General features: G+C 36.3%; 2 protein-coding genes across 2 annotated transcripts; both read left to right on the plus strand.

Moving 5' to 3' along the window:
• The first annotated feature begins 6,761 nt into the window (after window positions 1–6,761).
• On the plus strand, window positions 6,762–13,646 carry LOC128858969 (FAD synthase). Its single transcript, XM_054095599.1, has 4 exons — window positions 6,762–7,104; window positions 7,997–8,252; window positions 12,166–12,516; window positions 12,574–13,646. The coding sequence occupies exons 2-4, from the start codon at window positions 8,085–8,087 to the stop codon at window positions 12,991–12,993; spliced, it is 939 nt and encodes a 312-aa protein (XP_053951574.1). The 5' UTR covers window positions 6,762–7,104; window positions 7,997–8,084; the 3' UTR covers window positions 12,994–13,646.
• A 2,431-nt stretch (window positions 13,647–16,077) lies between these two features.
• Window positions 16,078–22,085, plus strand: LOC128858970 (atypical kinase COQ8B, mitochondrial). The gene is made up of 6 exons (XM_054095600.1): window positions 16,078–17,542; window positions 17,618–17,776; window positions 17,900–18,090; window positions 21,094–21,286; window positions 21,427–21,597; window positions 21,656–22,085. The coding sequence occupies exons 1-6, from the start codon at window positions 16,331–16,333 to the stop codon at window positions 21,842–21,844; spliced, it is 2,115 nt and encodes a 704-aa protein (XP_053951575.1). The 5' UTR covers window positions 16,078–16,330; the 3' UTR covers window positions 21,845–22,085.
• The last annotated feature ends 624 nt before the right edge of the window (window positions 22,086–22,709 follow it).

The following is a 22,709-nucleotide window of genomic DNA, read 5'->3' on the forward strand; positions in this document are numbered from 1 at the left end:
TTAAGGCTTGCAGAAAAACAAAAAAAAAATTTTAATTATAGAAATAAAAAATAATGATTTTTTTTTAAATAAAATTAGTTTACTAATTTACGAGTTTCATTATTTTGGTAGTAAAATATGTAGTAATAGTTGTTTTGCGGCGCAAAGGTATGATGGTACGTGTATGTCCATATGTATGTGTGTCACCTAATTGAAATGCCTAACGCAAAGTGGTTGAATTCAAGCGACATCATACATCTTCGATGTACCCAAAACACAACATGCACACACATGCACATGTACATATACATATATGGAGTGTATGTATGTTTAGTAAGGAGAATAGGCACCCCACCTCTGTATTCGCATAAATAATTACGCTTGCACTGTTGGACGTGATTACTTCAAACAAACAATTTTTCCCATTAAAACGTCAGTAAATTACTTTTCTGAAGATGAACAACCCAGATTGAATGTACGAGGTGTGTTCAAAAAGTATCGCGAATTTTGAATTTTCGCAGGTTACGTACATATATTCGAATTTCGTTTTTTTTGTGGCGATATGTTGGTACTCATGTCTTTCACTCATGCCGACGAGTTCGGCCATTTTGAATGTTCAGTTAATAGTTGACAGCTGCTTTGCTTGCACGTATTTCGGCTCGTCTTCGATTTTTACCTATTCAAAAAGATGGATCAAAGAACCTGTGTAAAATTTTGTGTGAAAAACGAAATTAAGTGCGCGGATGCATTTCGAATGCTGTCATACGGAGAAGCTACTTTGGACAAAATGTTCTCAGAAGGCCGAGAAGATGGGAACTACGAAAAGCGGACGACGAGAATCGTGCCGGACGCCCGAGCACTTCAACAACACACGAAAAAATTGATGAAGTGAAGAAAATGGTATTGTCCAATCGTCAAATCACCGTTAGAGAATTCGCTGAGGACCTTGACATATCGATTGGCTCGTGCCATTCAATTTTTTTTTTTCAATGATTTGGGCATGAGACGGGTCGCCGCAAAATTCGTACCGAAACTGCTCAATTTCGACCAAAAGCAGCATCGCATGAACATTGCTAATGAGATGTTTGACTCTGTCCGCGACGACCCAAATTTGCTCCAGAGGATCATAACTGGTGACGAATCGTGGGTTTATGGTTATGACGTGGAAACCAAAGCTCATTCATCTCAATGGAAGCTGCCGCACGAGTTCGATCGAATGTAAAAAATTTGCTTACCGTTTTCTTCGATTGCAGAGGCGTTGTGCGTCATAAGTTCTTGCCACAGGGTAAAAGGGTCAATTAGGAATATTACCTGTAAGTTATGCGCAATTTGCGCTAAGCAATCCGCCCGTAACGCTCGGATTTGTGGAAGAACAAAAATTGCTCTTGCATCACGATAACGCCCCTGCTCACATATCGTTGCTTCTGCCCGACTTTTTGGCCAAAAACAACACACTAATGATGCCACAGACACCGTATTCCTCAGATCTGGCCCCCTGTAACTTTTTCTTGTTCCCGAAACTGAAGGGGCCCATGAAAGGACCACGCTACGCTACGATTGACGAGATAAAGACGTCATCGAAGGAGGAGCTGCACAAGATAAAAAAAAAATGATTTTTTGAAGTGTTTCGAAGATTGGGGAAAACGTTGGCACAAGTGCATAATATCTCATGGGGATTACTTTGAAGGGGACAAAATAGATATTAATGAATAAATAAATAATTTCTGAAAGTCACGATACTTTTTGAACACACCTCGTAAGTATTTATAAGTACAGGCATTATTAGTAAAGTATTTACATTTTCTTTCTCGCTATTCTACCCGATGTTACGTCATACTGCGCTATGTTATGTTGAATTTGTTATGTTGCTTTTTGGTGTGGTAATATTTGTTGAACTATGGCAGAGCTGTTTTATTTATTAGTATTATCATTTATATTATTTAATTTTAGGCTAATAACCTTTGATGGTAGTTGACTGGATTTATTAAATTATATTAATTTTTTTAATTAATTTAATTTTAAAAGTTGTATTAATTTTAATTAAATGATGTGATATATACTATTATTAATCATATTTCATGTAAATAAATAAAATATTTTTAACTATAATTTTATATTTTTTCATTTATTCTGCTTTATTTTTTATTATTTTTAGTTTTAAAATTTTTATATTAGTTTATTTCTATTTATTTAATTTTCTTTAATGACTTGATTTTATTTTATTTTACTTATTTTTGTTTTGCTATTTTTTTAACTTTATTTTATTCTACCTTACATTATTTAGTTACATTTAATTTTTTGTGATTTAATTACCTTTTATTTTACTTTATTTTATGTTGTATTAATTAGTTTTGATTTATTTTATTTGCCTTCATTTTTATTTTTTTATATTATTTGATTTTATTTCGGCTTACTTTTATTTTGTTTTATTAATTTGTTTAATCTTAACTTGTTTTGATGATTACTTTAAATTTTCTTTGGTGATTTTATTTTATTTTATGCAATTCTTGCTTTTACTTGATTTTATTGCATTTTACTTATTTTTTTTATTTTTCTTATTATGTAAATATATTTAATATTTTGGTATTGTATTATTTTAATTCATTTAGATTTATTTTATTCATTTTTATTTAATTAAATTTTATTTCACTTTATTGTATTTTATTGTAATTCGTTTTGTTATGTTTTATTTGCCTTAATTTTTATTTTTTATACTAGCGAAAACCCGCCCGTTCCGCTAGTCGTCTTTAAAAAAATCTAGATTAATTAATTAAATTAAGCCGAAAAATACTGTGTGTTTTTCATAAAAATTCTCGCACATGAATAGTAATGAAAGAAGTTTTGAATAGTAGTAGCAATTAAAAAACGTTTGATGTGATTTACTTTATTACTTTTTTTATTTTAATGCTCTTTGGTATACAATATTCTTCTTTTTTTCCGGCTTTATCGTGGCAAATAATATTTTGAAACAATTTTGCGTGAAACATTTTAAATATTTCAGTAAATCTTCGTTTCCTATAAAATAGATGCAAAATATTCTAAATATTTACTCAAATGGTTGTTGTTATCAGAAAGCAATTTTAACCCTTAACTGGTATCGTGGGGGCCGCGCAGACCACGCGCGTTTTATTTTTTTGAATTTCTTAAAAACTACGCATAGTACGCGTCTGCCATTTTGGGTAATCTCATTACGTCGCGACACGCGGCGGGTGTCGGACGTTCGGCGCTGAAGCTTTTACCAGAGCGGAGCTACGTACGTTGCGGGGGCCGTGCTGACCCCACTATACCCCCACTATACGTTGAAATACTTATGTTTTAGTTTATTTTTTCAAAGTTGATTTTATAAGAAATAAGAAAACATACATATGTTAGCTAAAGACTTTCGAAATAATAGTTTTTTTTATTTTTATAGTGGTAAGAAAAAAATACCAAAAAATTGTCCAAATTTTGTGATCTCTTGTAGTAAATAAGTTGAAAGAAGTATATGAATAAAAACTTAGTAATTTCATAAAACAAGCTTGTTATTTGTCCTATCAAAATAATTCTTGAAAAAAATTGTGAACATTTGTATCCTAGAATCTAATTTTAATAGGGGGCCGCGCGGCCCCCACGATACTAGTTTCGTTAGTCAAATTTACGATACCAGTTAAGGGTTAAAAACGTGGTTTTCTCTGGAAAAAAAAATACTCCCTTGTTGTTTGCTTGAAAATCAGATCAGAAAGAAAGTTTGAGCGCGTCGTTTTTCCGATCTGCATTTGCATAGATGCGCTACCCTTTACACATAAACAACAACATCAATCGTATGATACATACACTTCGTCGTGTACGAAAAAGCGGAGAAGGAGAAGAGAACTGTTCTATTTCCCTCCGCTTTAACCCAGCTATGTGTTCAGGTGCAAATGACTTTTTTGCGTGAAGTCTGATATAAAATAAGTTCTATTTACTCTTCTTAAATTTATATAAACTTTTCCAGGCGAAGTAAAAAAACTGACATATATTTGCTTCAACCGTATATTTGTGAGTACACATGTAATACGTAAATATATGAATGATATAGGTAATATCTCATATAAACATAACTTTTCTGCAAAAAATTAAGGAAACGATCACCAGTCACGCCGGCAATGATACAATGAATTTTTCCCTATAACTGACTTCAGAGTAACGTTTACATAATAAGCGTATATGTAACATTTTAAAATTTTTTTAGAATTTTTTTTTTAATTTTTAATAATAAGTGGTCTTCCTCTTCCTCTTCCTCTTCCTCTTCCTGCAGCTATTCCTTTTCCTCTTCCATCTCCAGCTCCTTCTTTATCCCGGAAACGGGCAGTAAAAATTACTTCACTTAAAAGCTTTTGTCAACAGCTTCCATCTGATACCCATATTGTACAAACACATCCAAGGGTACCTTGGTCCACCTTTTCGACTATTTCGAGACCCTGGTCACTCAGAGATCTAAAAAACACTCTGTATTAAAGCACTCATCAGTAGCTTTGATTTGATACCCACAATGTAAAAATACATCCTAGGGTTACCCGGGTCCTCGTTTTGGCCTTCGGCAGCGCCACCTGGTGGCGAGTGGAATCAATAAGCATATTATACTAACCTTCTCCGTGGAAAAATATATATATATACCAAATTTCATAATAATCGGCCCAGACACACACGACCAAAATGTATTCAATTCTAATGAATGCTATGTGCGGTACAAAAAATACGTGCGGCAAAGAGCAAAAACACACTCACTTAACCGACGCACCGCACACACACGCGTTATCGGATTTCAACCAAACTTCATAGAAACCTTTGCCAAAACAACACCAACAATGTGTGAAACTTTCATTGTTTTCCTTATACGCGTTGCTGAGATTACCCCGGACAAATGCACACTTTTTTCGGCTTAATTTTTATATATATACAATAGATTATATTATTTTACTTTACTTCATTTTATTTTATAATTTTTTTTGTTATTAAATCTTTAAATTTTCTTCTATTTTATGCTATCTTTATTTTTGTTTTATTTAGTTTATTTAATTTCGATGCATTTTATTTTATTCATCATCTTTATTATTTTAGTATTTTGGTATTTTATTATTTTAATTCATTTTTTATTTTATAAGCTTTTATTTTTATTTATTTTATTTTGCTTTATTTTGACTTTACTTCATTTTCTTTTATTAATTTTTTAATTTGTATTTGATGATTTCTTTATATTATATTTTCTTTATTGATTTTAATTTATTTCATGTTGTTTTTTTGCATTGCATTTTATCCTGGTAAAATATACTATTTTGCTTTGTTTTTCTTTAATATAATACATTTATGATTAATTTAAATTTTCTCTGATGGTTTGATTTTATTTTATGCTATTTTTATTTTTGTTTTGTTGTTTTTATTTAACTTTGTTGTCTTTCATATTATTTTATTTTTTTATTTAAATAACAATTTCTAATAATTTTAATATTTTGGTATTTTAATTTATTTAAATTTATTTTATTTTTCTTTCCATAATTCCATTTTATTTTATTTTATCGTATTTTATTTCAACTCGTTGAGTTTTACTTTATTTATATCTTTTTATAGTATTTTATTTTGCAATACTTGATTTAATTTATTTAATCCTTTTTCATATATGTTCAATATTATTTAAATTATTTACATATCTTATTTTATTTCAATTTAATTTTACTTTTTTTCATTTGAAATAAATATATTTTGTTTTGTGCTAATTTCACTACTTTCTTCCAATTAGTTTTTGTTTTTATTTGTTTAAATTCTTTAAGTAAATTTAATTTAATTTATATAATTTTGTTTTTATTTCAATTTCATTATATTTCTCTTAAGTGCTTTAATTTAAGTTCGAGAGAGAATGTCTTTACGGAATTCGTTTTATTTTACCTTAATTAGTTTTGTTTAATTTCATTTTATTTTAGTTTACCTAACAGTTTATGTTTTATAATACTTTATTTTACTCGTATTTGATTCAACTTTTTTATATTAAAATGTTTGTTATATTTGTTTGAAATCGGGTTGTTTTTTACTTTTTTTATTTTAATTTTCATTATTTATTGTTTTCTTATTCTTATATTTAACTCTACTGCACTTCATTTATTTAAATTTTGTATTAATTTTCATTATTTAATATGATTTTTTACTTCATTTAAATGTTTTATATATCTTAATTTATTTTAATCTTGTTTTAATTTAATATTTTGTTTTATTTTTCCTCTTCTATTCCATTTATGTAATTTTTTAATTATTTATTTTAATTTTTTTTTTGTTTATTTAATTTAATTAAAAATTAGATTATTTAATTTTATTGTATTTTATGTATTCTAATTTTATTCCGTACTCCTTCATTCTGTTTTTTATTTCTTTCAATGAATCTGTCTTGTTTTGGTTGATTGGTGAAAGTGGCGATTCATCCAGTATCCAATTATCGTTGCCGCACAATTTTGTTGCCACATCCTCACACCTACCTGTTTAGTCGTTATTTACAGCATGAATATATCCAGTTTGTACCTTTAAGAGCCTTATTAGGTTGTTAACGTCTAAGCCTGACGTAAGCCTTGTTTTACTTTACTTACTTTATTTTAAGTTTTTTAATTTTTTCAATTTTAATTGAATTTAATTTACTTTAACTTCATTTCTATATAATATTCCTCATGTCGACTACCTAACCTAACAAGTATGTGGTTACTTGTACATCGCCATCACTAATCGGAAATCGGACTCAAACGAATATATCGATTGTCAGACAGCCGTTGTAAACACACCAATCAGCTGTGATGGCGATGCTTCTTGTGTCAACACGTCAATCAAAAAAGAAAAAAATTGCCTTCAAATGTGGTTAACATTTTTTTGATTTGCTGGTAATTTTGTTGATTTCTGCACTTCCTTATGCTATCTAACAATATCGAATAAAGTCGATTGAATGCATTGATCAAAATCAAGCAAGGGCATGCTGCTTTACGGTTCATTAATTCGCGGTGAAACATGAATAAAATATGAAGTAGAAAGTGATGGAATCAAAAAGCAAACGTATTCATTAAAGCCGAGTTACCGAGTCATAAGCCAAAGCATTTGTGATAGCGAAAACGGAGAAATTGGGAATCAGTTGTGGTAAGTACGTGTTAGTGACCCGCTTTCCGATAGCTCGGTGATGACTTGCACATTGTTTTGCTAAATTGGGGCGATATGAATGAGTGATGTAATTGCAATGACAAGAATTGTGCTAATCCCGCTTCAATGACAGTTGGGTTTGCGTTGGCGGAAGTAAAAGGATTTACATGTGTCCGGTAAATGAAAGATTTTTGCCCAAAAATGTATGTGTACGGAACGTTTTATGCTGTTACAACAACAAAATGCTTGTTGCCGCTACAGCCGGGTATATTTTGCCTCAAGGATAGGGAATTATATTACAGCAGCATTCTTCAAAATCGCTAACGCTTCATGTTGTTAATAGAAGATAATTTTTTTGAGACTCCCAAGATAAGATATCTGTGAGCAAGCTCTTGACAAGGCTATTGAGTCCATACATGTGTATGTAGGTACTTAATTCCATATTTAGTGGATCCATAAGTATGCAGCAATGTAATTATAATTTTATACACGTTAACAATTGCTATTTTAAATTATTTAGCTGCTTTATTTAAAGAACTGTATTGTATCACATTTTTTCATGTTTTTTATTTAATTTTTATTATATGAAAAGCTTTTTGTTCGTCTAGCCTTTTGATAGTGCCTACTTAACTTCAGGTAGTTGAAAGGCGCAAGTTCTCATTACAAGTGCAGTACAAGTACTCATTATAAATTGCTCCTGACTTGAATCACACTACTTAAATATAATTTTAGGTTATAATTTACCATTTTCGTTTAATCCCATAGGGAACCGACACATTTTTAGAACTCTTGTGATATGAAATGAGCAGAATATTTGAATTTCTTAGAAATAGTGCAAATTATTAAACACCTTTAATTGTTAACAGTAAAAATACCTTTGGTTTCTTTTCAGATATAAATAATAAAAAAAAAATTAAATAAATTATATATCAAAATTTTACATAATACTTGCGATATAGATAACATATTAGTTCGATAAAATGACGAATATCGGAAATTTGTTACACTGTGTGTCCAAGCAAATTCAACGCTCGGATCGTGACGCTGCCATAAGTTCCTTTTTAGCTACAACTACGGAGACAGAAAATATCAAACCTGACCACTGTGCTATTAAGCGTGTTGAGAAATTGGAGAAGGAGATATATGCGGTAAGTACCTATATATAAGTTAACACAGAAAAAGCACAAAAAGATAAAATTGTAAAACTTATTTCCATATTTTTTATAAAGACAAATCCACCTGCTTAAGGAAATACTCCGCAGTTAGTTAGACTTCAAACTTATATAGGGAGAAAAGTGTCCGAATAGGTGGAGAGGGCGGTGTGGTCCATTTGCGCATGACTGGCAAATGTTTGTACTGACAGAATTTAACCCGATTCTGTAGCTCATGAGGTTACAAACCGTTGCCCTAAGCTGGTTGCATGGTTCGGTGGCCACTACTCCGGTGTAGCGCAGTTTCTTCATATAATCAAAGAACGATTTTTTTTGGAATGGTGAAAATGCGCAATACTGTAACGGAAAAAATTATAAAAAATTAGTCACTTCAAACTAGCAGTCTTTTGCTCATATGTTCAGCATGTGAAGGCACCCGCACTACACTGATTACCTTTTCGCATGCCTCATCTAACACCCCTTTTCCTCTGGAACCAACCCGTCGAAACGGCAAGTTTCCTGGGCCTACCGTTAGATGAGCTAGACGAAGAAGACTGGTGGTTTACATTGCACTGACAGGGTTTAGTATTGCTGCTACAACAACAGTTTTTTGCGCTAAAATTTAATATATTATATTGTAATTTAATAAGGGTTTTCCAATAAGAGGTGTTATTTGGATATTCAAAGGAAAATGCTATTTTTTAATATAAATGATCGGATGTTTATTTCTTTATAAAGTGGAAGGTATGCCGTTAATAATGGAAAATAACATCAGACAAATTACCACCACGACCACGCTTACAGGACAATATCCTTTTCATGAAATTTGCCATAACCGAATTGCAAAGTGGCTGCCCTATGTCCTCGATAGCCTCACGAATTTCATCTTTGAGGTCTTGAATCGACCATGGGCTGTTGGCGTAGACCTTCTCTTTCACGTGGCCCCAAAGAAAAAAGTCACAAGGTGTTAAATCACAAGATCTCTGTGGCCAATTTTGATCACCTCTTCGAGAGATAACACGGTCCGGAAACTTTTCCCGTAAAAGATCAATGGGTTCGTTGCTTGTGTTGCACGTAGCGCGGCTTGTATAATTTAAACGTTGCCCAGATCAATACCATTCAATTCCAGCCATAAAAAGATCGTTAATCATCTCTCGATAGCGATAGAAAACACCTGTTATTGTAAAACCCTTATTATAGAATTAGTTTTGGTATCAATAGGTACGCCAGTTGTATGAAAAGGGCTGTAAAACAGCATAGCGAGAATTTTTCTATAAATTCTGTATATACAATTTAAAAATTAATGAAAATGCCGCAAATTTTTGAGAATTTTATAAAAAGTTTGCAGTTTGCCATTACATGGTTTCTCTTGTAGTATGAACATATATTTTTTAATTAAAAAACAAGAAAAATAAAATTTTCAATGTGTGGTGACCTTATCATTATGCCACTCACTTGAATGCGTATAATATGGAATTGAGTTGTATACTTTCCACTTAATGGTCCCGCCTTCATCACTACATATTATAAAACAAAGTCGCTTTTTCTGTCCCTATGTCCCCTTATACGCTTAAATCTTTAAAACTACGCAACGGATTTTGATGCGGTTTTTTTTTAAAGATAGATTGATTGAAGAGGAAGGTTTATATCTATATAATGTGAAGAAATATATAAAGGGGGCGTGGCAATCGGTCAAAATGTGGCAAAAAAACATAATTTTTTTGTTTTCACGGCCATAAATCATAAACGAATCAACCAATTAAAATGAAACTTTCTTGAAGTTTAACTTTGAAATATTTACTTTCGTTCTGCATCAAAAAAAAAAATTGATTTATTTGTTATTTAACCAAAATTGTTTAAACAAAAGCAGCTCTTTTTCCAAAAAAGATGTTGAATTACATCGTATGGTGACGTATGTATTTACGAATCGCTCGCATTATTTCATTTCGGACATATGTACATATGTATCTATGTATGTACTGAATTCCATGTAATTATATGTACATACAATTTTACAGCGAAATAAAACGCTATTTCCAGGTTCTATATTAGTAAATCGCACATAATTAAAATACAGTTTTTGAATAGTTTTTATTGATTCGGAGCGCGTTTAGTTTGCTATCAATTCCATACAATAACATTTTTTGTCATTTACTTTTTACGACAACTAATAGCTTATTTTCGAAGCGATTTCAACAAATGGGTACAACATTAATCCTTATCCAATTAAATACCTTAAATACATTGTTGTTTTCATATAGATCTATGTATATGGCTCTTTACAGCATATAATTAAAAGCAATATTTTTCAAGATATTACAACAGTAATTAGTAATTGAGATCTACCGGAAAAATTGCGTTAGCTGTTGCGTCATCCGGCATTGCCGCTACTCTTTTGGAAAGAGTCTTTTGGAAAGAGGCCGAACCACACACTCTACAATGAAGCACCCGCTGAAAATCGCCACCGATGATGATAACAGCGTCTGTAGTGTTTCTAGACAGAGCAATACAGGAAAATTGATGCGTGACTGCTCATTAATAGTCTGGGACGAAGCTACCATGTCAAACAAGACGTCTGTGGAAGCACTGGATAGGACAATGCGCGATTTGCGCAACAAAAATGCACCTATGGGTGGATGTACAATTCTGTTCTCAGGAGATTTCCGTCAAATCCTACCAGTTGTGACTCGAGGAACACGTGCTGACGAAATAAATGCTTCGCTAAAAAGATCCCACCTTTGGTCGCATGTCAATAAATTAGATCTTAATACTAATATGAGGGTTTCGTCATCTTCACGTGAGAACAGGCTATTTCCAGAGATGCTACTAAAAGTTGGCAATGGAGAATTAATACAAAGTGAGGGAAGGATTAACCTAGAAAACCTTTGTGTTTTGATAGACAACATCCAAGAGTTAGTCAACAATGTCTCTCCAGACATTGATAACATAAGTTATAAGACAATATCTTGGTTTAAAGAAAGAGCTATTCTGTCACCAACTAACGAACAAGTAGATAAAGTAAATAACTTGATTATTTCAAAGATTGATGCGCCGACGAAAATATACTACTCGGTCGATACTGTTCTCGATTTGGAAGAAGCTGTTCAATTTCCTACAGAATTTCTAAATTCTTTGAAACCGTCTGGACTCCCTCCTCACAAAATGGAGCTGAAAATAGGTTGTCCTGTTATTTTATTAAGAAACCTAAGTCCACCTAAACTTTGCAATGGCACGCGTTTGATGGTAAAATCACTGCAAACTTTCATAATAGAGTGCACAATACTCACAGGATGTGGTACCGGAGAAGATGTATTGATTCCCCGAATCCCTCTGATACCATCGGATCTACCATTCCAATTTAAACGCTTACAATTTCCGGTAAAGACATCTTTTGCAATGACCATTAATAAATCTCAGGGTCAAACCTTCAACGTTGCAGGCTTAGATTTGAGTGTTGACTGTTTTTCACATGGCCAACTGTATGTCGCTCTTTCAAGAGTAACCTCTAGAGAAAACATGTTTGTATTGTCTAATGACAAGAAGGCTATGAACGTTGTATATAAAGACATTCTGTAATATAGTAATTGTTGTAAAAATAAAATAAATACAGATGTAAAAATGCAAAAAGTTAATATGCAAAAATGTAGGGTATGAATTTAGATATCCCAAAGATAGCAGGAAATCTTCATGCTATAAAGAAAGGAGAATTGTTTTACTCCAAATTTAACGCGTGCGGGCCACGGGCAATAATGAATAAGCCAAAACTACTGGATCGATTTTAATCATTTTTTCAGTGAGTGACATAGGGTATATATTTTATACCCGTGCGAAGCTGGGCGGGTTGCTAGTATAACATAAGGCAAAGATAAAAGGATAACGAAAATTAATCTTAATTTATCTTTTCTCGCAGCTCTTCGCGCAAGTTTTGCACCTGTATCGAGCCGATCAATTGATGTTATCGTTTAATGGTGGCAAGGATTGCACTGTTCTACTGGACTTAGTTCATGCCTACTTTAAGCGCAACAAATGTATTAGTCATATACGTTTGCCGGTATTGTATATTGAAACGGATGATGGCTTTGAGGAAGTCGAGGCGGTGGTACTCGATTGTGAACGGCGGTATAATATAAATCTGGTGAGGCGCAAAGGTTGCATAAAAGAAGTGCTGGGGCAGATACTCGAGGAAATGCCCGAAATACGTGCTGTATTCATGGGCACTAGACGAACGGATCCCTATTGCGAGAATCTCAATTTTATGCAGGTGATCATATGAAAATTTAGTTTTTGTATAGAAAATTTACCTAAACCTAAACCTTAGGTAACTGATCCGGGTTGGCCAAAGTTGATGCGCATTAACCCGCTCATCGATTGGAGCTATAATGATATTTGGTATTATACATTTGTGCGAGACGTACCATACTGCCGGCTATATGAAAAGGGTTACACATCTTTGGGCCAAAAGAATAACACAACACCAAATCCACATTTGCGCATGTTCGATCCGATTACAAGGGCTATTACGTATAAGCATGCAGCTGAATTGGGAGATGCCAAGTATGAACGCGCTGGTCGCAATCGAAGTGATTATGTGGAAACTTGCGTGACGGAAGAGCAGGAGCAAGAGCAGAACGACGTGAACGAAGTAGAAGCAGAACCAGCAAGCGACAAGCGAGCAAGTGACAAGCCAGTAGCAAAAGAAAAGTCTGGAAAAAAATCGAAGAAAACAAAAAAGCATTGAGGTTGTCAACAATAGTAATTAGCAACGTTATAAATATAAATTTTACTACAGTGTAGACAAGGCGCATTTATTAAAGGTGGTGGTACTAGACCGACAACAATATTTTGTTTGTTTGATTGTCAAAGAAAAGTATTGGCAATGAAGAAAACAAAGAATGAATTCGCCTTGTTTCATTCTAGTCTGACAGCCACATGGACACGGCGAAAGAAAAAAAAAACAAATCAGCTGATTTACCGATACCACCTTTAATAGATTCGCCTTGAGTGTGGAAAATTAAAAAATTAGACTTTTACAAAAATATAAAAAGACAAAGATTTTGTACGAAAATTAATGCAGAATCAAATGAGCTGCCTGTAAATAGTAAAGGAAAACTATGCTAGCTTTTAAGCTATTGATATTCAATTGTAATAAAAATCAATATAGCTTTTTGTTAATTATCGAGTGCAATGCACTTCGAAGCATGCGCGCTGATAAGCAGCGTAAAAATTGTTACACATTTTACAGTGTATGTACTTAAATGCACATTTATGAATGCCCTGTATATTATATTTATAGAAGCGCGAAATATTCTTCGAATAACTGCTTTGTAAATAAATTTAAATTTAGTGAATCTGGTGCTAAAAAATTACAAATAAATTAAATCATACATTTTATTTTTGAAGTTAAGTAAAGTTTTACCATTGCTTTGTCTATTAATAAATCCTAATCCAAAGCAACAAAAGCCCCCATGATCTGCAAACGTCTAGCAGATAAGCGCGAGTTGAGAATCCTGAGATGGATGTACATAATGATAATAAAATCACTGATAACATATGGAGCGGTCGCTGGGGCATCGAGAGCCACTCTCTCGACAGTGTGAAGAGGTTCAGAATTGAGCTGGACGATAAGTTAAACCGGAGCACACCTGCACTGAAAGGAAACTATGGGAGTGTACCTTTTATATACAGATGGCTCAAAGACCTTAGAAGGCATAGGCGCTGGAATATATTACCCCAGAACGCTGTTTTCCAAGCGGAGATGTACGCCATTTGTCTATGTGCTGAGAGAAACTTGGGTAGAAATTTCTGGGATGAGCGAATTGCTATTCTGAATGACAATCAGGCGGCCTTCAATGCTCTATCATCCTGTAAGATTAAGTTATTATTATTGTAGCAGCATAAACATTTCCCTTACATGGACGGGGAATGCTGCTAGAGTGACAGCCCTTGGCCGGATATAAATCCGGGTCGTTCCGGTAACATAGAACCGACTATCGTTGGGAACATATAAGATTAAGTCTTCACTGAGCGTTGAGTGTATGTGGAAACTGAATCTACAAGGAACGCACAACCGCATTCGGCTAATTGAGGTCCCAGGACACAGGGGTATAATTGGGAGCGAAGTAGGAGCCACATTGGCGAAAGAAGCTGCAGACTCGCAATTAATAGCACCCGAGCCCTCCTTTACTATGGGACAACATAACGTCAAGGAGAAGCTTAGGAGTGAAGGGCTAAACCTAAAGGAGATTCGCTGCCACTAAACTAGTGCACCACACCAGGCGAAATCCTTATTGGGAGGGTACAACCAAAGTGGTTTAAAAAAGTCATAACCCTCCCCAAGGATAAACTAAGAATGCTCAAGGACATTCTCACAGGCAGGACATACTGCAGACTGCGTAGTCATCTGCACATGAACCAACTCATGTCGTTTCTGCGACCAATCCCAGGAGACTCGAATGTAGCTTCTTAAATGTATGGCTATAACGCGGAGAAGGTTGAGACATTTCGGCCAACTGCAGCCAGAAGAAAGGCGCATACGCTCAATCCAACCCAGGTACATCCTGAGTTTAATAAGGGAACTGGGTCTAGATGAGGTACTGCAATGAGCAGACGGCACAAAAGACCATGAGGTTGAAGTGCAAACCTCGTAGAAAATTTATTCATCTATTAATCATTGATTCGATGATTAAGATTTCGCCTTAACAAAAGTTGAATAAACATAGAAATACCGTTTTATTACTTTCTTGCTCTAAAAGGGAAACCCGCTTAATGCTGTTCAGATTTTGTTGATCTAGTTGGCCGCCGTTGCCGAATGGGTTCGTGCGTGACTACCATTCGGAATTCAGAGGGAATGTAGGTTCGAATCTCGGTGAAACTCTGTCAGAATGGAGAAAAAGTTTTTTCTAATAGCGGTTGCCCCTCGGCAGGCAATGGCGAACCTCCGAGTGTATTTCTGCCATGAAGAAGCTCCTCATAAAAAAATTCTGCCGTTCGGAGTCGACTTGAAACTGTAGGTCTCTCTATTTGTAGAACAACATCAAGACGTACACAACAATTAGCAGCAGGAGATCGGCCAAACACCCAAAAAGGGTGTACGCGCCAATTATACATATATATATATTTGTTGTAAATGCAGAAACATTCCACAATGTTCAGCAAATGCTGGTGAAGTGCCGATAACGGCCAAAAATAAAGCCGTTTATGTAATGTAGAATCGACTGTCGTGGGAACTTACTATGCACCCACGACACGTTCGACGACATCTGCCAATCGTAATTCACTTCCCAAGTACCCTTCGAATTACGAGTTTCGTAAAATTTGAGAGCTAATCATCACGTCATTTGTGAAGTAATCATTTTGGTTTTCACTACCGTCGCCGAACAAATCTTTGTGTGTAAAACTCCAGTATAATTTCGAATAGTACTTGGCTGTTATCTTCTCATCCCATATGTCAATAAACGCCCTTTCGCCGGCCTATTCCCATTTGCTGATACTTTTTCTTAATGCTGCAAAATGGTAGCAATAAATTAATACAAACTTCGCTTTAAAATAAAAATTCTTGATTTAAATTACTTTATTGCACTTTCGCCGATATTCACAGCAAATTATAATAATAAGAAGCAGAGAATAAGATCAATAAATATAGTGAACTACCAAAGCTGTTTCTATGGGTATTATTGGGGCGTATTACTTAGAGAGCGAGTTACGCGGCGTGTAAATATAGTTTTAGTTTAATACTACTCTCTTAGTTCCATTATTCTTTGCATACACTGTGACAATTTTGCGTTTTCTTTCACACTTTTTCAACCAGCTGTCCGCTTGGCTGTTATACGGCCTTCACATAACCCCACTTTGCCAGCTGTGTATGTTTTGACGAAATTTACATTTGTTTCGCAACCGATCGAGAGAAAATCGTACGCATCGATATAGAGGATTAAGTAAAGAGTTGAAAATTCCATAAATAAGCGTACAACAAATGTTTTGCAACGCACAAGTGGAAAACAAAATTAGATTTGGTTCGTGAATCATCGCAGAAGGAAACAAGTTTCTTTAGCACGGTGCGGGGCGGGGCGGTGAACATGTCACGTTCAGCACAAGATGCGCTCGCCGTATTGCGGGGCATACAGCTAGTAGTGGAGGCGTTGTATCGCGAACAGAGCACACAATGTAAATTTCGCTGGAGTAACTCGAGTATACGCGAACTTCTGCAGACCAATCTTCAACAGAGCGCAAACTATATGCAGCAAGTGGGTACACAACCAACGGAGGAGTTAAAAAAACTACAAAAATTGTTGCAGGAAACTAGTGAGCGCACTGGTGTTGTATTTGAAGGTTTGCGTCAATTAACTATCGCCAAAGTGCCTAACGAATTGTGTCGAGGTCCGGAAACGTTGCAGCGGGCAATGAGTAACGTAGTTGGTGGAAGTGGTGGTGGGGGTAGTGCACAGTCTGGTGACGTAAAAACAAGTGGAACAATTAATTTTAGTAGTAGCACTGGCAGTGGTACTACAGCTGGTAAGGCGGGCAGCCATTTGGATGCAGCACAACTCAATATATCGTCCATCACACTAAATGAATTGGAGGAAATATTGTCAAAGCGCAACAAAAATCGTGATATCAGCTTGCGAACTCCATCAACAGAACGTAAACAAGTGAAGGACGAAAGCAAGCAAAACATGGAAGCAGATACAGTAATAGGTGCTGAAAAAGCAGCAACCGGAACTTCTGCAACAGCTGCCGAAGCGCCTCTGCCAGCTGGATCAGTGAAAGCAGACACTGTTTATGTGGAAAATATATTAAAAACTATTGCCGGCCACTCGTCTACCACGGAATCCGCGGATGCAACATCTATTGGCCTGCCTACATTGAGCACAGTGGCTAAGCAGCGACGTGTGCCATCCACTCGGCTCGGGCGCATGGTTTCGTTTGGCGGTCTCTTTGCTGGTTTAGGTGTCGGCACCATAAACGAATTAACCAAAGGCGCGCTTGGTATTGGTGGCTCAAAAAATTTGAAAGAAGCTCTCCTTAGTCCAGCTAATGCAGAGCGAATTGTTGACACCCTTTGCAAGGTGCGTGGTGCGGCGCTGAAAATCGGCCAAATACTTAGTATACAAGATTCGAATGTGGTGTCACCGCAGCTAGCTAAAGCGTTTGAGCGTGTACGTCAAGCGGCTGACTACATGCCTGATTGGCAGGTGGAGCGTGTGATGATCACACAACTGGGTGCTGATTGGCGTACCCAATTGGAAAGTTTCGATAATAAACCCTTTGCGGCGGCTTCGATTGGACAGGTGGCTTGCAAGCAACATGTTTAACTCTTATATAAGCCATGTACGCTTTTAATTATTTCTTTTTCTTTTTGATAGGTGCATCGCGCAACTTTGAAAAATGGCATGCAAGTGGCAATAAAAATTCAATACCCTGGTGTGGCGCAAAGCATTGAGAGCGATATTGATAATTTGGTGGGCATGCTTAAGGTGTGGGACGTCTTTCCGCACGGCTTCTTCATTGACAATGTGGTCAAGGTAATGATGCGCGCTTTAAATAAAATAATATATTAGTACAAATTTATGTTTATATTTTTTTAATATTTTTATTTTTAAGACTTTTATTTTAATCAATTTTATTTTGTTTGTCCGAATTCCTAGGTGGCCAAACGTGAACTCAACTGGGAAGTAGACTACACACGCGAAGCTGAGTATACAGATAAATTTAAGCAAATGATTTCGCCCTACCCAGAGTACTATGTGCCAACAGTAATCAAAGAATTGACCACAGGCAATGTGCTAACAACAGAATTAGTGCCAGGTGTGCCGCTGGACAAGTGCTTCGATTTAAGGTGAATCGGAAGAAAAGCATTAAACATAAAAACATATGGAGCTGACAAATTTAGATCAGTTCACGTTAGGCACATACACTAAATGTGTATTTGACAGCTCTGTGAGTAGGCATCTTGTACCTCTGAGAGCATACTTCAGCCATTCGCGTCTATGTTAGCGGAACGACTCGAATATATAACCGTACAAGGACTAATACATAAGTGGCACTCGCTAAAAGTTTATGAAATGTTTTATGCTGTTAAAACAACAACCTTTGCAGCGTTCACTATTACTTTTCTATGGTCAGTCTCATAATTCCTAACAAGCGAAAAGCAAGAAGAGTGGTCCCCCTACTGAAACCTGAGAAACCCGCCAACCAAGGAGAGTCTTATCGCCCTTTCCTTTCCCCAGTAGTGAAGACTCTTGAGGCTCTCCTACTCCTACTACCTCTCTACACGAAACACCTGACACCTAGACATTAATTAGTATGGGTTCCGAAGAGTGCACAGCACCACCACAGCACTCACCGCCTCACTCACCCAAATTAACCACGGGCTTAACTAAAACCGCTCCTGCGTGAGGACTGTCCTAGTAGCTCTGGGCCTGGAGACGGCTTTCGATACAGTCAGCCACTCCACTCTGCTAGATGCTGTTATACAGCCGATCGTCCCGCCGAGGCTAAAGAGGTGGTCCGCAAACTATTTGAATGGTCGGCACTCGACAGTCATCTGTCGATACCAAAACTCAAAACAGAGGAGGTGAAAGATGTTCCGCCGCGTGGTTTACTTTCACCCTTGGTTTTCAACTTCTATATATCGAATCTCCCCAATCACCAAGGGGAGTCTCACTGGTCTCTTATGTTGATGATTGAACGATTACCTCATCAGCCTTTCTCGCTTTTTCATTGCGAGGAATCTTCAGATTTCCCCCACTCAATTCACGGCGACGCTCTTTACGATCTGTACGAAGGAGGTCAAACTACAGCTAAAGGTAAAAGTCGATGACCCACCAATACCTACATTAAACAAAATTTTGGGCGTCACCTTTGATAGTTTGCTCTCCTTTTCTCCGTATAAAACCGCAATTGGTACTAAGGTCCAAAACCGGCTTGCCGGCATTATTTGGGGCAGAGACAAAGAAATACTGCTGGTCACATTTAAAGCAATTGGCCCGATGTTTCTGAATTATGCTTCGCATTTCTTTAATGATGCGTAGTGGATGAAGCTACAGACTGCAATTAGGACAGTCAGGAGATGCCTGCTGATGCTGCCCATACAACACCTATATAATGAGTCATCAATGCCCGGTCAAGGAGCACAATAAAATGCTCAGCAAGCTGTTTCGCCTTGGTTGCTACCGACGGACACTTGCTAGAACCTGAACAACCTCTCAGGCCCGTCAGTAGGTGTATCTGCAACTACTTTGACGAGATTTACGACAACACGCATTTATAACTACTGGACCATCCAGTATACAGAACAACACTAAACAACATTAATCGGGAGACACTCACTACCCTCCTCCAACCACCAACTATTGCATACGAAGAGCTTCAGCGATCACGAGAGATCCGCGAAACTTTAGCCCAACTGAATTAGAATCGACGCCGACATACCTAACATACGCTCGGCATGTGAAGGCACACTGACCGACACTAACCACATTCCCATTACAGTCGGTTCTACGTAACCGGAATGAGGTAAATGCATATCCGGCCAAGGACTTTTACTTCAGCAGCATTCTCCGTATATGTATGGGAAATTTTTATTCTGCTACAAAAAAAACCACTAACCACCTTTTCTCGCGCCCTATTAAATCTACCCATCTAAAAGTCCTCTCTCTATCTTTCTGGACCTAACCTGTCGAAACAGCACGTTTCCTGATTCTACCGTTAAATGAGTTAGACGAAGACGACCGGTAGCTACATCGCACTGACAGGGTTTAGTAAGTTGCTACAAAAGCAACCAATAAAGAAGAACAAATCGTGTTAAAAAAAGCAGTTTCTGCTAGGGTGTCACCGTAGGCCTCACCCATGCAGACACCTGCTCGAGCCTGAGCCACCTCCCAGACACATCACGAGACACTTCCTCAACTACGCGGACGAGATCCAGGACAAAACAGATAGACCACTCCAGGATCAGACAGTGTATAGACAGGCCATTAACGACATTCATCGGGAGACCCTTACCACCTTCTTAAGCTCCCGACCTCCGAATGCCGTTATCGGAGTCCAACTACCACCTATTGCAGACGAAGAGCTCTAGCTTCCCCGAGAGTCCCGCGTAACCTTGACACAATTACGTTCTGGATACTGTAGCAGGTTAAACTCCTACCTATCCAGAATCGACCCCGACATACTAAACATATGTCCAGCATGTGAAGGCACCCCGCACGACACTAACCACCTTTTCACATGCCCCATCAAACCCACCCATCTAACACCTCTCTCCCTCTGGACCCAACCCGTCGAAACAGCCAGTTTCCTGGGCCTACCGTTAGATGAGCTAGATGAAGACGACCGGTAATTACACTACACTGACAGGGCGAAGATACTGATACAACAACAACAACAACAACAAATCGTGTTTAATTTTAGTCAGCGACCAGATAAGATATTAAATAGAGGTATGCACTTCGAGCTTAAGGTCTATTGTGCCCTTATTCTTCACTTTTCCTTATTTAGACTCAGTTCTTTTAAGAATTTCTAGGGTGGGACTGGGCTGAGCTGGGCTGAAAGTATGTGTCTCTCTTCCGGTCGTACTAGGTAGATATATTTGTTTCTTGCCGTTATGGCGTCACATTCTAGAAGCCAGTTTCTTGATGTCTCTGGCGAAGTGTCGCATAATCGCAGTGATGAGTGAGAATGCCTGTTAGTAGTTTGGTTTTTGGAAGGTCTTACTTAAACCTTTAAGGTTCAGTAGTATTTTTTAGAAATTAATGAGGAATGTTTTATGCTGGCAACAATAAGAAAACAATTTGTCACTAAGGTTTCTAAATATATAACATTTGTTTTATTTTTGCAGCTATGAGCATCGCCATCACATTGCTTCGTCTATACTCAAATTGTGCTTGCGCGAGTTGTTCGAGTTAGAGTGCATGCAAACCGATCCGAATTGGTCTAATTTCCTTTATGATGTTAAAACGAAAAGACTAATGTTAATTGATTTTGGTTCGACTCGTTTCTATCAAAAGAAATTCATCCAAAACTATCGGCAGGTAAGTGAAATCGCTCAACAATTCGCTGAATGAGCCGCTGCATTCGCGTGTAAACCACTTTATGTAGATTCATTTAGCTGTACTGGCCTTTAATATCCATTTTATAATTTAAATTTTCTTTTATTTCATCTAATTACTAGGTAATAATGCACGCAGTTGAGAACAATCGCGATGGTGTTTTGCGTATGTCACGTGAAATGGGATTCCTCACTGGCTATGAGACTAAGCAAATGGAAGAAGCTCATGTGGATGCCGTTATGATACTCGGTGAAATGTTTCGCTTTGATGGCGAATTCGATTTTGGGCGTCAAGTAAGTACAATTAATTAGATATTTATTGTTGTTTCTCAAATATTCAACACATTTCCAGAACACTACGGAGCGTATCGCACATTTAGTACCAACTATGGTCGCCCATCGTCTTTGTCCACCGCCAGAGGAAATCTATTCCATACATCGTAAATTATCGGGCATATTTTTGTTGTGTGCACGCCTTAATGTACGACTGGATTGTCGGCCATACTACAAGGAAATTGTTATTGAGAAATTTAAAGAATAAAACCGAAAGTACACACAAGCTTTAGTTAATGCATATTTGTCAAAGCCCTTTTACGTGTAGTTTGCATAACCACTTGTCGATTAGTCGAGTTTTAAACGATTTGGTTTTCTAACATGTCAAAAAGCGTAAACTTCAAGTTTTGTTTAGCTTAAGTTTATAGTTAATTTTAATAAATGAAATAAATAAAATGGCTAACAGGTTTTAAGCGATTCAGAAGCATTATATTCATTGTGATATATTAAAAATTGCTTTCGATATTAAATAATAAAATTTGTATTACTTTTGTGTACTAAAATACGACGCTTAGAACATTCCAAAAACAAGAAAAGGGGAGTGGGATTCAAAACTGTTTGTTGCAGCGCAAAATAGTAATAGCTCCACAAATCTCTAGATATTCCTTGTAAGCAACTCTCTCTTAAATCTCTTATAGCCTAGACAGACACTGGCGTTAATCGAGATTAACGACTTAATTCCCTCCCGACAGTCAGTTCTACGTTACCGGAGCGACCCAGATTTACAATATATCCGGCCAAGAACTGTCAATCCAGGAGCATTCCCCGTACATGGATGGGGAATGTTTTTGCTGCTATAACAACAACAACTTTAAAAATTCAAAATTTCTTTACAATCTAAAGAATATCTTTTCAATGTTTTAAGCTTAATAGAAAGTGTAAAAAGTCCCTATAAAGTCAGTGAAGTGCTGAGCGTCGAACAAAAGATGAGTAAGAACGAAAAAATTAATCGCGTTTTTCTCGAAATACGTTATTTTCCGCGCTGTCGAATATAACTCAAAAAGTAATCAAGATATCAACTTACAATTTTACAGCGATGTTCTTTAACAAATTGGCCTTGTGATGTACGATAC

The sequence above is a fragment of the Anastrepha ludens genome, chromosome 3 (assembly GCF_028408465.1).
Source record: "Anastrepha ludens isolate Willacy chromosome 3, idAnaLude1.1, whole genome shotgun sequence".
NCBI lineage: Eukaryota > Metazoa > Arthropoda > Insecta > Diptera > Tephritidae > Anastrepha > Anastrepha ludens.